The sequence below is a fragment of the Charadrius vociferus genome, unplaced genomic scaffold (genome assembly GCF_000708025.1).
Source record: "Charadrius vociferus isolate BGI_N301 unplaced genomic scaffold, ASM70802v2 scaffold13, whole genome shotgun sequence".
Classification (NCBI taxonomy): domain Eukaryota; kingdom Metazoa; phylum Chordata; class Aves; order Charadriiformes; family Charadriidae; genus Charadrius; species Charadrius vociferus.
In genome coordinates, this window is record NW_009647763.1 from 1,638,343 (window position 1) to 1,652,291 (window position 13,949).

General features: G+C 39.8%; 1 protein-coding gene across 1 annotated transcript in view; it reads left to right on the plus strand.

Annotated features, from left to right (window-relative positions):
• KIAA1244 (KIAA1244 ortholog) overlaps positions 1 to 13,949 on the plus strand; it is a 102,491-nt gene that overhangs the window by 40,195 nt on the left and 48,347 nt on the right. The window contains exons 5-6 of the mRNA XM_009882337.1: positions 8,062 to 8,130; positions 13,769 to 13,891. Of these exons, the coding sequence (XP_009880639.1) occupies positions 8,062 to 8,130; positions 13,769 to 13,891 (192 nt within the window). The remainder of the gene's footprint in view (positions 1 to 8,061; positions 8,131 to 13,768; positions 13,892 to 13,949) is intronic.

Here is a 13,949-nt window from a genome sequence, read left to right on the forward strand (position 1 = left end):
CAAATATTGGATTAAGCTAGATTGTGCTTGAGCAACCGAGCAAAACTTATTGTTAACTTTTTCAGAAAACTTGGCAGGAGCTTTGTTGCTGTTGAACAGGAAGCCTCACTTTTTCCTTTTTCTAAGACGTGGAGGGTTTGGTGGGGGGCTAGTTCACTTTTTTCTTTGGCCCTCCATGACAGAGAACAAATTATATTATGCATTTGAAAAGTAGTTCTGAACTATTTGATTAAAAAATGTGGACGGAACAAAACTGTAAAATCCCAGCCTCTTAGTGATGATATTCTGCACCTTTTTCTTGGATATTGGTAAATGAGCTGGTTACTGTAATAAACTCTCACAAATAAATGCATCTTTTCATTGTTTTTTCATGTTTGTGAAATGTGTCTTTCTACATACAACTTGGTTATACCTAATAGAATATCATTTGCAACTGTTCTGCTTTGTCTTGAACTGTAAAATGGAGGAAGAAGCTGGACTGAAACAACTTGGATTTAAAGGTTTATGTAAACTATATTATTCCCTGTGCTGCCTCTTTGAGGCAAGGCGTGTATAATAGTTTTGTAAGACTGTAAAAAGAGTGATTTCACTGCCCATTAAAAATAAGACTTCATTGGTGCAACAGTAAAAATGTAACTGGCAAACTGAGATGGAGAAGAGAGACTGTCATTATCGGGATGAGAATAAGGAACCCCACTGCTGTTAACCTACGTATTCTAATCAATATATAATCTTGGAATAACAGATCATTTTTTCCCCTCAATATATTTCATGCACTGCATTATTGCAAGCATTTTTCAACATGACTTGCAATATAAATTGCAGTCCAGTCTCCTCCTGAGCAGAGAAGGACTATGTTTCAAATAAAGTGAAAAATAAAAACCATTATGCAACTTTATTTGCATGCTTTAATCCAGAATTGGTTTAAAATTTATATTAATAATAAAAAACAATAACATGCTGAAAACTTGTAGAAGAAAGTTTCACTGGAATGTGTTCATTAGTTCTTGTAACGGTAGTGCTTGATATGAGCTGTTGTAAGCAATAACTGATTTTTGTCCAGTCCATAATCCAGCGATGTGTTAGCAGTCTGCACAGTCAAAGAGGGGAGTCTGTGAAGATTTGCATGGTCTCATGTAAGTAAGATTCTTTTCTAGGATCAGTCCTGCCCAGGAGTGCTAGCTGGAGTTCTTAGTGCTTCCTCCACTTAGCCTTTTCATAAGCTCAATTGTAATGTAGGCCAACTAAAAATCCAGACTGTCTTGGGTTTACTTTTCTCATTGGTTTTTTTTTTTCCGTTTGCTTGTTACTTTTTAAAGTCATTTTATGGGCGTGCTTAGTTATAAGTAACCAGGTTAATTCCAATGGATTGAATGACCTACCTTGCGTATTTCAAGATAAGCTCATCCTTTCCCAAATTAATTAGAACTATGGTAAATGCCTAGTACTTATAATTAAGGTTGTGATTAAAGAACTCCCCTGGTTCTTAGGTGCCTTGCTGTCATGGGAGAAACTGCAGTCTTGAATTAAATACCTGATCTTTCTCCTTAATGGGTAAAAAACAATGAGAATGTTAATGGCCTGGATATGGCCAAATGGATACTGGATGGGAGCTGCCTAAACCAGAAAGTAATAAATGCAGTATCTCAAAAATCTCACCTCTTTCCAGGGTCTGTGACTCTTCCTCAGTACCTTTCTTGTGCTCCAGTTCATAGCTCTGAACAACCTCTGTGGGTCTGGGCAGCCATGTGGCTTTGAAAATTGAAGCAGAGGGTTGGTCCTGTGTCTTAAAAGGATTGCAGGATAGAAAAGTAGGATTAGCTTCTTGCCTGGAGAAATTCTAATGCAAAAATTTTAGCTTTCTCAGTGCTCCTTCAGCTGTTATGAAGTTTTTTTTCAGACAGAGAATGTGCTTGTTCTGTTGTGTTGGAACTGTCCCATTCAGTGTGGCATAATCAAAGTGGTTGAGGTCGAGCAGAAAAAGCAGTAATTGAGGAATGCTCTACCCTGGGGCTAAGGCAATCATGGGAAAGGTAAGAGGGCAGGATTCCTGTCTGCTCTGGTCATTCCTCCTGCAGTCATGGATGGATGGGAAGAAAGGTGCCTTACTCCAAGTTACCTCAGCAGTGGGTTTCTTTCTGGGTTTCCTGATGCATGACTGGTTTATCAGGAGAAGAAAAAAAACAAAAAACGCCTGTGGTACGCTGTGATCAAATACTGTATTACAGTATATGTGCTCAAAAGTAGAGTTAATAGTGCACAGATTTGGCTGTTTGTCTAGGGATTTTTGTTATTTTGGAATGCTTGTGACTGGCATTCTTTTTTTGCAACAGCGCAGATTTTGCAGCAACAAAGAAACTTAACCAGTGTTGGAGTTTTATCACTGAGCTGATCTGTGCTGTGCAGCATATGCAAGCTGTGAGTCATTGGGTCATACCTGCAGGTTTTCCAGTACCAAAGTGGAAAGTAGCAAGTCCCTGCTCTGGAAAGCATAATTTAACAACTGTTAGGTGTGGAAGTACAAGTTCTTACAGACGTTCTTCAGTCTTAGACACATACCAAGAACCTGGAGATTGCTTAACCATTAAGAAAGTGACTTGGAAAGACATTGTAGGATCACAAACCCAAATATAGAAGCCCTTTAACTTTCATATATTGTCATTTAGTCTTTTCTCTGCTGCCAGACATTATTGCTTACTGGAGGTCACATTGCCAAGTTCTGCTAGCCAAGTTGGCCACATAGCCGTGGCATGGAAGGGTCACTTGCCATAGCTTTTACATGCAATTATACGCATAATGCAGATGTGCCACAGGCCACGCGCACCCAGCTTAGACCTTCTCTACGTATGAGCTTCCCATGGTGAGGGCTGCAGCCACCATAGCTGTTAACAGCATTTGGTCCTGGGGGCAGCTGAGGAGAGAACTTGTCCCTGTAACCTGTATGGCACTGCCAGACAGCTCCTGGAGGTCCTCTTCGCTGGACCTCCTCCCAAGTGTCTCTTGTGAGAGAGAAAAATATGGTAACTTAAGGTGGCATGGTGGTTGATGTTGCAATCACAAAAATGGCTTATCTGGCTTTTTAGTATCTCTTTGCTGGATTTAGGTCAGGAGACAGGATTGCAGTCCTCTGGTAGACCAGACAGCTTGTTGGATGCTGTTACTTCGGTTGGCTTTGGGCTATCATCTTGCCAATTAATCTAGTGATTTGAAATAGTAATCTTAAATCAGCTGTTGTAAAGGACATTGCCACACAAAAAGTTTCCCTGGTGTCATTTTGGTGGAACCTTGCATGTATCTGAGGGTAAGGGAATTGTCTTTCCTCTCCCCTGTCAAAAAAAATTCCCTTGGTGTCAAGAATAAATGCCAACATTTTCTCTCCAGGGGATACACTGGTTCTTGTTTCCTTGGCAGCTCTGTGTTTACTTACACCCATGTGTTAACATCCTTTATGATCATTTTGGTAGTGGATGCGTGTAACTTCATTTTTATTTGAGAATTGGGTTCAAAGGGAAGGTGTTGCAGCTGAGAAGCAGGGGCTTTAATATATTTCTTTTCTTTGCTCAAGTAACTTTCAGGACAATTAGGGTAATTTGCCGAGTGACTGAACAAACTATTCTGGTGCAGAAAGACAAGGTTCAGCATGTGTCAAGAGAAATAGTAGAATATCTATCACGCATGCCTGCAGTTTGCATTAGTAAATATGAATGAGTGAGCATTAATTTCCTTCCTTTCCTGGCCTTTCCCCTCTTTTATAACTTCTTCTCTATTATACTGTCTTTCTTTTCTCCTTTTTAAACTAACATAGTTTGTAGCATCGGAAAAAAATTAGTTACTTATGTTTATTGGTACGTAAAATGATTGCCTTAAAAATACTTATTATTATTTTTGCATAGTCATTAATTAGATCAATGGTGGGTTTTTTTAGTTTGTGTTTATTTTAAAGATGCTTCAGTCAAAATTTCCTTTGTATAATTTTCTTTCTTTTGGGGTTTTAGTACTCTTCTATTTAAGTTTTTTATGGTGATGATCTTTCTCTTCTCTGCATTTTTGTTTCTTTGCTTTATACATAATTCTACCCACTCCTATTTAAGGAGAGGTTCCAAGCACTCTGAGCAGACCAAATAGCAATTTATTTCATGACTGTTTTACTTGAATCTTTCATTTTAAAATGTCCTTTTTCTTTAATGAGAAGGGGAGTATTAGAGGTTTAATCGTTGGGTTTTTTACACTCTTCAAACTTTTTGTTGGTATTTTTCAGTTTTGTGTTTCTCCATTTTCAGTTTTGTTTACTCGGATACGTATCTTCTAACTTGTAAAGTAATGCAGTATACCTAAATAGCCTGTAACCTGTGAGGTGGGAAATACCATCCTAGCAGTGATAGTCAGCCCTTTTTTTAATCTTTCCTGCCTTTAAATGTTATCATTCTAAAGATAAAAGCCCTTGTCAGAGCTGTTAAGAGAACCTGTTAAATATCTATTAAGCAATTGCTTTAAATCATTTCTTTCCCTTGTACAACTGTACTACATAAGCAGAAGTTTCACTTGGTCTCATGCCACCATAAATAGTGTTCAGCAGTAGTTCTGTTTTAGTCTGGTGAACTAATGGGCATGGTCTTCTGGGAGCATTCAGCATGTCACTGCTGATAATGCGTGAGGCTCTTCTGCACCAGATACAGTCCTTTTGTTTGAAGCCCTGGTGTAGTTGTAATGCTGAGCCCCAATTGCTAGTGATAACAAGGCGTTTTTATGGGTTTGCTGATTCATGGAAGACACTGTTTCCTTTCCCTCCATAATTAAACTCTGCTGGTTTGTATGGTGATACATGGTGACACAAGTACATGAGTTCATTAATGCTCTTCCTTTCTCTGGCCCTTGTTTTCCTTCAAGGCCAACAAGTGCTACATGAGCAGGTTACTAGTTATTCTGCCAAATAGGAGGACACCTCCTGTCTAAACTATTTTGCAGAGATAGTGGATGACTGCTTTAAATGTCAAATTAGTGAATGAGATAAAGGGTTGTCCTGCATTGTGTTCTGGCTGGGTTTTTTCTCCTGTGGGGGGAGGATTTGAGAATCATCTGAGCATACATTACATCCAAGTTTACAACCTGCAAGTTAAGTCAGTCAGGAAAGGCTTCCTTTATGAATATCACAAAGGGATTGGAGGTGGCTGCAAAACTCAGCACTCTAAGGACTAAAGTTGCTACTTGCATCCCAACTAGGAGGAACATGAACGTTCACAGGGGTTTGCCAATGGGACTTTGAGTGCTGGAACAGAAGAAGGATAGCAGTAGCATATGGATGTTGGACTTGGCACTTAAATGCCGTGAATTGCTGGAGCATCCTCAGGTGATGATAGATTACAGTTGCCTTTAAGTTTTGTACCTTTTCCCTCTTTCTCTGTAGTGGGGGATAATACTTGCCTTTTTACACACCTTGTTTATTTGATGTGACTCCACCGTGAGCTCTTCAATGTGAGAATTGCTTTTTACTGCAAATATGTGCTAAACACTTGGAGAACTTGGCTAGCAACACTTAGCAGTCTTACAATCTGAAAATGTTCCCTCTTTTTCGCTCTTTAAGAAACCTCTCTTAAAATTTGGGATAGACATTGTAATGTCAGTTTAATTACATTGCAGTTCACATCCAGTACATTTTATGTCAATTGACTCTCATATCATCAGAAGCACTTTTCTTGTTTTGATTTGGGTTTTCTTTGTTTCTGCTTATTGTGAAAACTGTCCATGCATACACTCTTATACTACAGTTGGTACGCTGGTGTCCTGGGAGTAGGAATTGTATTTCTTGTTCCATGACACTGAGAGCTTCAGCAGTAATTAAAATGAATACTTTCATTATGGATAAGCTGTTTATGGAAATATGATTCCATCTGGGTATTTGCAAGATAATGGAAGCCAATTAAAACATCCGGGAGGTTGTGTGACTTTGAAACTATCTCTACAGTCACGGAAGTTCCTCCTTTTTTTAAAAAAAAAATATATATTTGTTAAATGTGTTTTACAGTCCATATCAATTAAGAACTCATCACGGTAACAAACAGTAAAAGCTGATTTTCAATTTTGTTTTGTACTGAAGGTGTTACTAGGAATTGCTTTGTATTTTTGTTTCTACTTCCACTACCAGTGGTTGCGAAAACAAAATGTGATTGCACAAGAAAACCTATCTTTCTTTTCCTCTTTAATTTCTTCTAAATACAGGCTACTTGAGTTAGTGTCATGGGCAGTTAAGCAGCCTATGGGATATACTGTCTGGAGACTCAGTGTTTTTAGTGGATCTGAATGATTACGTTTTTGTTTGGTTTTAATCCCATTTTTCATCCAGTAATCTCAAAGAGAAGCCTGCTGTCTTCCTGTTTGTTCCATGTAAATGGGAAGACATGCAATTTGAGTGTCTGGAGCATCGCCAAGACTGTAAATGAGCCCTGCAGTGGCGCTGATGGAAATCATAGCTGAGAGCAATCTTGTGCGTTGGTCAGAGACCATCTTTCAGATTTCATAAATGATTTGTGAGGGAAGACTGTAGCGAGAGGAGTAAGCCAAGAATATGCTGGCTGATAACTTCTTGTGCTTCTGTGATTTGATCACATCTGCTCATATACCCTTTTCCTAGCAAGTAGATTGCTAGATCTCATTTTATACAAAGAGTAGCAGTCAAAACTTAACAGTCTTTTTCCTGAAATTCCTTATTGCTTCATAGTAGGGTTTTGATCATCCCTTCCTTACTGCACTTGATGTCTGACTTTTCTATCATTCGTCTGTTACAAGCAGGTTATTGGCACTTGTGACACAAAAATTAGGCATATAATTGCTAACTTTTCATGGTTCCGTTCTGTAAAGGTAGGAAATTAAAAAAAAAAAAAAAAAAAAGAGAGAGAAGGAGAAGATATTTCAAAGAGCTAGGACTTACAACAATACCTAAACTGGTGTGTACTTCAATGTATTGTGGTATATGGCTTCCAGTTTTTTATCTGTGGAAAGCATTAGGTATTAACAATCAGTACAAGCCAAGATGGTTCAAGAGAGCAGAAAGTCACATGAAACAAACAAGGTTTTACAAGTAGGGGAAATCAGGACACGCAAACCACTGAATAAGATTAGTCTTAGCATGATAAGAAGAGATTTGTCAGTGGGAGTTGACAGTTGTCTGTCTCTGGGTTTGTGAACTGTGCGCTACACCTGTGTTTTACACAGCAGTGTATGGAGGTTACAAATCACAGGTTTTTTTCCTTAAATATGGAACATATTGTTTTAGCGAGCTGCTGAGCTCTCACAACTATTAGAAATGTCAGTAAAATTTCAGGGTAATTAACAGCTGAGAAGGTGAGGCCCAACAGCTGGCTGCGAGACTGGCTACTAGTTTAGACACTACCCACAGTAGATCACATCACAGTCCCACTCCCTTTGTCTTCAAAGTAAGATATTGGACAGAGCTTTTACTTCTTACTCCTCCTGCTGAGTTCAAGACTGGACAAGCCTTCCCTCATGAACTGGGGTGTATGAATTCTTATTTAGCTGCTCATTATCAAATGACTATAGTACACTTACTGGAAGTATCCTAGGCTGGGAAATCCTCATGTCAAGCAGTAGTTAGTGGCTTGTTTCACATAAAACGTATGTATCTGTGTCACCTAAGTATTAACTTCTATGCATTTTTTCCTTCCTCCTTTGTTATACTAATAGAAGTGAATGGAAGGACTGATTGTAAATCATGCAAAGCTTGTGGTTAAAGTATGAATGGACTCTTTCTATTGTGTCCAAGACCAGAGTTGATCGCTGGATTGTCTTTCCCTCCACGGCCAGACACAGGAGACAACGATAAATAATCCATTGGGCTGTACCTCTGGGGCTACCAGTTGCAGCTTCTCAGGAGGAAGAACTTGATTGTGCCATCTCCTTTATCCCGTTAACACGTGGTGCTAAGGAGCTTCTGGTGTCTGCTCTAAAAATGGAAGGATCCATGGCTAAAAGCACATGGGTGGGGAAGGGAGGCAATAACGGATGAAATTTATTTTTTTTTCCTTCCTCCCCCTCTTTTGATTCAAGGTCTTGCTCTGTATAACTTATACCTCCACATTTGAGCTGAATGGGAGTTCAGTGTTGAAGATTGCTGAGGTAAGTGCCTCTGTCATACCATTGCTTGTGTCACTTAACCTTCCCCTGCTACCTAGAGTGTGTCTTCCATACGTACCCTGAAACTGAATTAGTCCAAATCACAATTACCATCGTAAGGTGTGGTATTCCCTTATGTCTACTGTGAAGAAACAATTGCAAGTTGGGCAGGGTTGGTGGGCTTGCATGGGAAAGCACTTTTGGAAAATGACTGACAATTATGTATTACAACATTGCACATTTACTGCTCCTCATATCTACTTTACTTTGCCTTTTGCAATAGAAAAATTTCCTTGAGTTCCTTATAAAACAGCACCGTGCTGATTCCTTACCTGGTGCAAGTCTAAACTAACGAAGTTTCCTCAAAAGAGGTGTGTAGGCCATAATATGCAATGTTAGCACAAGTGCCACAGTGTCCCTTGTTAGCCTTGTAAAGATTTATTACAGCCCTAGGTGTATGGTGTTGTCCTGGTGCTTTTTGTTACTCTTCTACCTTTATTCCATTAGATTTTCATCTGAATTAAATTGTAAAGGAGCTTTGGCTGTAGAAAAACATACCCGCAGGTCTATTAAGTGAGCCTTTGTAGGTGGGTGATATTTTTAGTACAGTGTGTAGCAAGCCATGGGGCTGGTTGTTCAGGTTAGAGAAGATGCTCCTGCGCAGCACATGCTGTTGTGTGCAGACCATATAAAATTATATTGTTAATGTGGTATGGGGATACCTAATGTCCATGGACCAATGTAAAGGTTGTATACATGTCCTACGCTCCAGCGTTCGTAGACATTTAGAAACATGTTCCTTCTCAGGTTTTGGTATTTTTGGTGGGTTTGGGTTTGTTTTTTTTTTTTTCAAAAAAAAAAAAAAAAAGAAAGATCCCATGTGAAAATAGCTCTCTTTACCTGGAAGTTACAGTATTTTCTAAATTTAGTAATAAAATTGACCTTACATTGTCCTGTTGGAACCTGAGAAGGGGGTTGTAGGGGTAACAGGGAACCAAAGAAAACAGCTGCCAGTTTGTAACAAATGAGCTTTAAAAGGCAGTGATACAACATAGACAGTTTGTGTATATAACATATAGAGAATAAAAAAAGCAGTAATCATTCCAGATATCCTGCACAGCTTAGACTTTGATTTGTCATGTGCTGTGTGAGACCATAAGGTATGGCTATTTTTGGAGGTCTTTGTAAGCCCAACCTGTAGATGCTGCAACAAGGATGAAATGAATTGGTATTTAGACCAAGCCACAACTTTTTAAGTTTTACTAAACCCTCTTTAGGTCAGTGTCCCAAAATGAAGAAAAGACAAATAGTTTCCCCTGCTGCAGTTTTTCTCATCAGACTTTCTAACATGCAAGGCAAGAGCTGGTGACTTCAACTTAGTGCATCTCTTTCCTGTAGGTGAAGAGTTCTAGCTTAGACAAAATACTTGCTGGGAAAAGTATTTAATGGCTCTAACCCCTTCAGACTTCAGTCTTTAAAAGCACTGCCTAAGACTGGGGAAAAATGGTCAATCAATCATGTTATAAGCTGTATCAGAAATCATGTTTTCTGTTCTCTCTGTATATTTTGATAACAACAGGGCTGTTACTAATTTAAAGCATCCTGAAAATGGCAGCTTTCTTTCATAGATTGGACTTAAACTCCTCTGTTCTTCTAGTTGCACTTCACTTTCATTCCCAAAAGGCTAGACTGACTCTTAAAAAACCTTTGCTAGTATAGTGGTACAAATTCATAGAACCATAAACCATTCTGTGATTCTAGGTTGGAAGGGACCTTAAAGATCATCTAGTTCCACCCCCCCTGCCATGGGCAGGGACACACCTCCCACGTGACCAGGTTACTCAAAGCCCCATTTGTCCTGGTCTTTAACACTTCCAGGGATGGGGCATCCACAACTTCCCTGGGCAGCCTGTTCCAGTGCCTCAACACCCTTATAGTGAAAAATTTCTTCCCAATATCTAATCTAAATCTACCCTTTTCTAGTTTAAATCATTACCCCTCGTCCTATTGCTACGTGCCCTTGTGAAAAATCCCTCTCCAGCTTTCTTGTAGGCCCCCTTTAGATACTGGAAGTCTGCTCTAAGGTCTCCCCAGAGCCCTCTCTTCTCCACACTGAACAACCCCAAGTCTCTCAGCCTTTCTCCGTAGGAGAGGTGCTCCAGCCCTCTGATCATCTTTGTGGCCCTCCTCTGGACCTGCTCCAACAGGTCCGTGTCCCTCTTGTGCTGAGGACTCCAGAGCTGGAGCAATTAGCACAATGGTAGTTTGTCCTTTTTCTGTTAAAGTGAACAGGAGCTCTGATGCAGGCTGATGAGATGTGCCAGCAAAGCAAACAAAATTTTCATGTCCTTCAGGGAATTGGAACAAGCTGTACTACAGAGCATGTGTGTTACTATTTGGAATGTTTGGAGGTACAGCTATTTTCCCCACACTCCCTGAGAAAATATGGCCTCAGTGAATGCCCCAGTCTTTCTAATCAGCAAGTTCCACCAGGCGCATGTATGCTTCCTCAGGTTCCTCCTGGCCAAGTTTTAGGTTAGGCAAAGACTTTAACAGCTGGGCTCACTATGCCTTTGTATCTGAATTCTGCAATGTATAAGAAGTAAGAAACAGCAGATTATTTCCGAGTTCAGCATTTGCTTAGCCTCAGCATTTATTGTTCTGGCTTGCTCAAAGGGAAGGGTGGCAGAGAGGAGCTTTCTGCTACAGTGCCCCTGCTATTTGCCATTTCTTTCCAAGTCAGTCCCTTAGTTTTCCTAGCCTGCCCTCTGTAGCAAAGCGGAGCCACTGCAGAATTGGAAAGGTGCTGCCTGCATGACTGGTAGGATTCTCTGAGGACTCTCTCTGACAAACAAGGCTACAATCTGGTCATTTTGCACTGCCTGATGGTTCTGAATTCATGTGTACAGAAAAATGGCACCCAAAATCTTTGTGAATATTGTCAGCTTCAAATTAAGGAAGCATCCAATATGATAATGCTGTATTTTGTGGCTTAAGTATTAATAGCATTGAAAACAGACTAAATCTTGCTGTGTGCACCTTCCCATGCTTGCCTAGACCCCTGCAAGAAAATTTAGTTCATGATGTTTCTTGTTTTCATGTGTGTATTTGTTACTTCCATCTACCTTTTGGAGGTTTGTTTTGTTTGACTCTGTTGTGTTTCACTGGCTAACCCTTCTGTGTTTTGCTCTTAGTTGTGTTTTGCATGCCATAGAGCTGGAAGTCCCCGAATGCATGAAATGATCAAAATGTCCATTGCACATCTCCTCGGGGCCCTGAGCTCTCGCATTTTTATTGGTGGTTCTTCATCAGTGGCTTTTCAAAAGGTACCTTGCCCAGCCATTTTAGAACACAGGCCTTCCGTAAGATTGGAGCTCAAGTGGACTGTACTGTTGCTTATTCGCTGGCATGGGGAGGGGAGAGAAAAAGGAGATATCAACCATGCTCTTTTCAGAAAGTCAGCCTACCTCTAAGAATGGTATTTTGTCAATTAATTCAGATACTGCAGGAAGAGACTTACAACTCAAGAGAATGATCTCAGCAGCACTGGAATGGTTTGGCCTCTGCAAAGGGCTGTACGTGATTAACAGGCTTTAGGATCCACTGGAGTTCAGGTGATAGCTGAATGATGGGCAGAGTTGGTCCAGGCTTTCTTTTGACTTACAAGACCATTTTCATCATTGACTAATTGACCTCAAGCTAAATAAAATTCCTTCTTTTTGGGGGTATAATTTGGAGGGATCTTGGAATCTTGAAAAAGAGCATCAAGAATGAGGTATATTATTAATTTGAATTTGGTCCCTTATGTCCTGCAAATGCATATAGCTGTAACCTGTTCTAGTGTATTGTCAAAAGAGATAGATAGTCTCAGTTTGTCATTTGCATAGTTTTTCTAGCATGAGATAATGACAGATATACATACATACCTGAAAAGCTCTGGAATGCTATCTTTCAGTGTAGTTGGGAAATAAGGGAAAACAACGCAAGAGCCACAATTAAGTAGCTTCCATGTATGATGTCTTAGATCACTCACTTAAGATATAGTTTGTATCCAAGAAACTCAGTCATGTTTTCTTGTGTTGGTGGCTTTACTGAAATGCTGAGATGTGAAGTTGCCCAAAGTGAAGAGGTCAAAAGAGTCTTAGGAACATACTGTGGAGTGGAAAACAATATAGGTAACAAATGCAGAAGTGTGGCAGCAACATGTTCATCTTAAACTTGGCCTCAAGCCCACGGCCTTTCTTTGTTAGTCAATGGAATAGCTTGGTTTCATTTCAGTAGGAGTTACAATCACTCAAGAGTCTTGTCCGTGTGCCCGTCTCAATACTGATTAGCCTGTCTAATCAGATCACTTTAATTTTTCCCTCTTAAAAACTCATGCTCGTTCGGAACTATAAACATGCCTTTACATCATATAATATCCTCCTCATTCAAAAATGTACACCAGATGCATTTGTGTATGCTCCTTCTGCATATCATTTTTACTATGTATTTATATTTATTTTCTTCAGAGCTAGTTGAGTCTATATTAAAGGTTCTTCTCACTAGCTATATATCTGAACCATGGCAGAATGAAAACACAAAGGCTGAAAGTATGTGAACAGTCATTTAATATATATTTTTTTTAACTGTTATTGTTAATGATGAAGCTCAATGTAGGCCAAAGGACCAAAACTGCTTCTTCAGATCACAGTCTGAGAAGATTGTATTGTATGGTTCTCTTGCAAACCCACTGGGCTCCATCGAGACTGTTATCCACTTAGTAGTAACTGTGCAGTAGTTGCAGTGGTTACTACAGTTACAGCAGCTCTTACAGAGACCAACACCTCAGACCGAAAATCTGACCAAGAATAAAAACTGTGTTCTGCAGTGTGCTGTCCCCAGGATCCAAGCTGCATTATGCTTTGGCAATTATTTGTATAACATCATCTGGGGGCAAAAGTCAAGCACAACTCTGGTCACCACACAGTGTCAAAAAAACACGAGCAGCTGGGCATGGAGCTGGGAACTGGATGATCCATCAGTGTTCTTTCATTGCTACCTTGGCTCCCGTGGGACCTCTGAGCTGAGGAGCCTTCAGGTTGATTGCCAGTTATTCAAAGGCAATCATTTGTGTTATTTATGGTAAAACACTACTGTATTTTTTGTATTAGGAAAGGCCTTCAAAGGCTTTCGGATGTGCTGCAGTATAGGATAATAATTGTAGAAAAAATGGCAAATACCTATACAACAGAAGCAACAACCTTAAAGAGTAGCAGGGTATTTACATTGCAATTACAGACTTACAGAGCGACAGTTACAAAGAGGTATCTAAAAATGAACCAACCAAAGCAGCATTTAGGGAGTTACCCACAGAGAAAGGCAAGTGCCAAAATCACTTGGGTTTGACAGAAGGGAAAGAATTTACCAATTTTGCCTTACCATTCCTGCAGCTGTGAGACTAACTGATGAATGGCATGCTTTTTAGATGCTATTTACTCAGTTTCCGTGTTACTGAAAACTTTGTATGTGCTAATAAAGCAATATAGAGTCGTAAGGAAGGCTGACTGTCTGTATGGGAGAGACCTTGGTATCCTCCTAAAATGTGTTACTGGTAAGTTACAGTTCATATCTATGTGCTGCTATCTTGTTTCCTCATCAGGTTTGCATTGAGACATATGTATCTAGCTGTCACCAGCGGAGCATTAACACCGCTGTGCGGGCAACCCTCAGCCAAATGTTGAGTGACTTGACTTTACAGTTACGACAAAAGCAAGAAAATATGGTGAGCCTTCTGGCATCAACAAATAGTTCCATGTCCATGGCTGCATACCTTTTTGTTT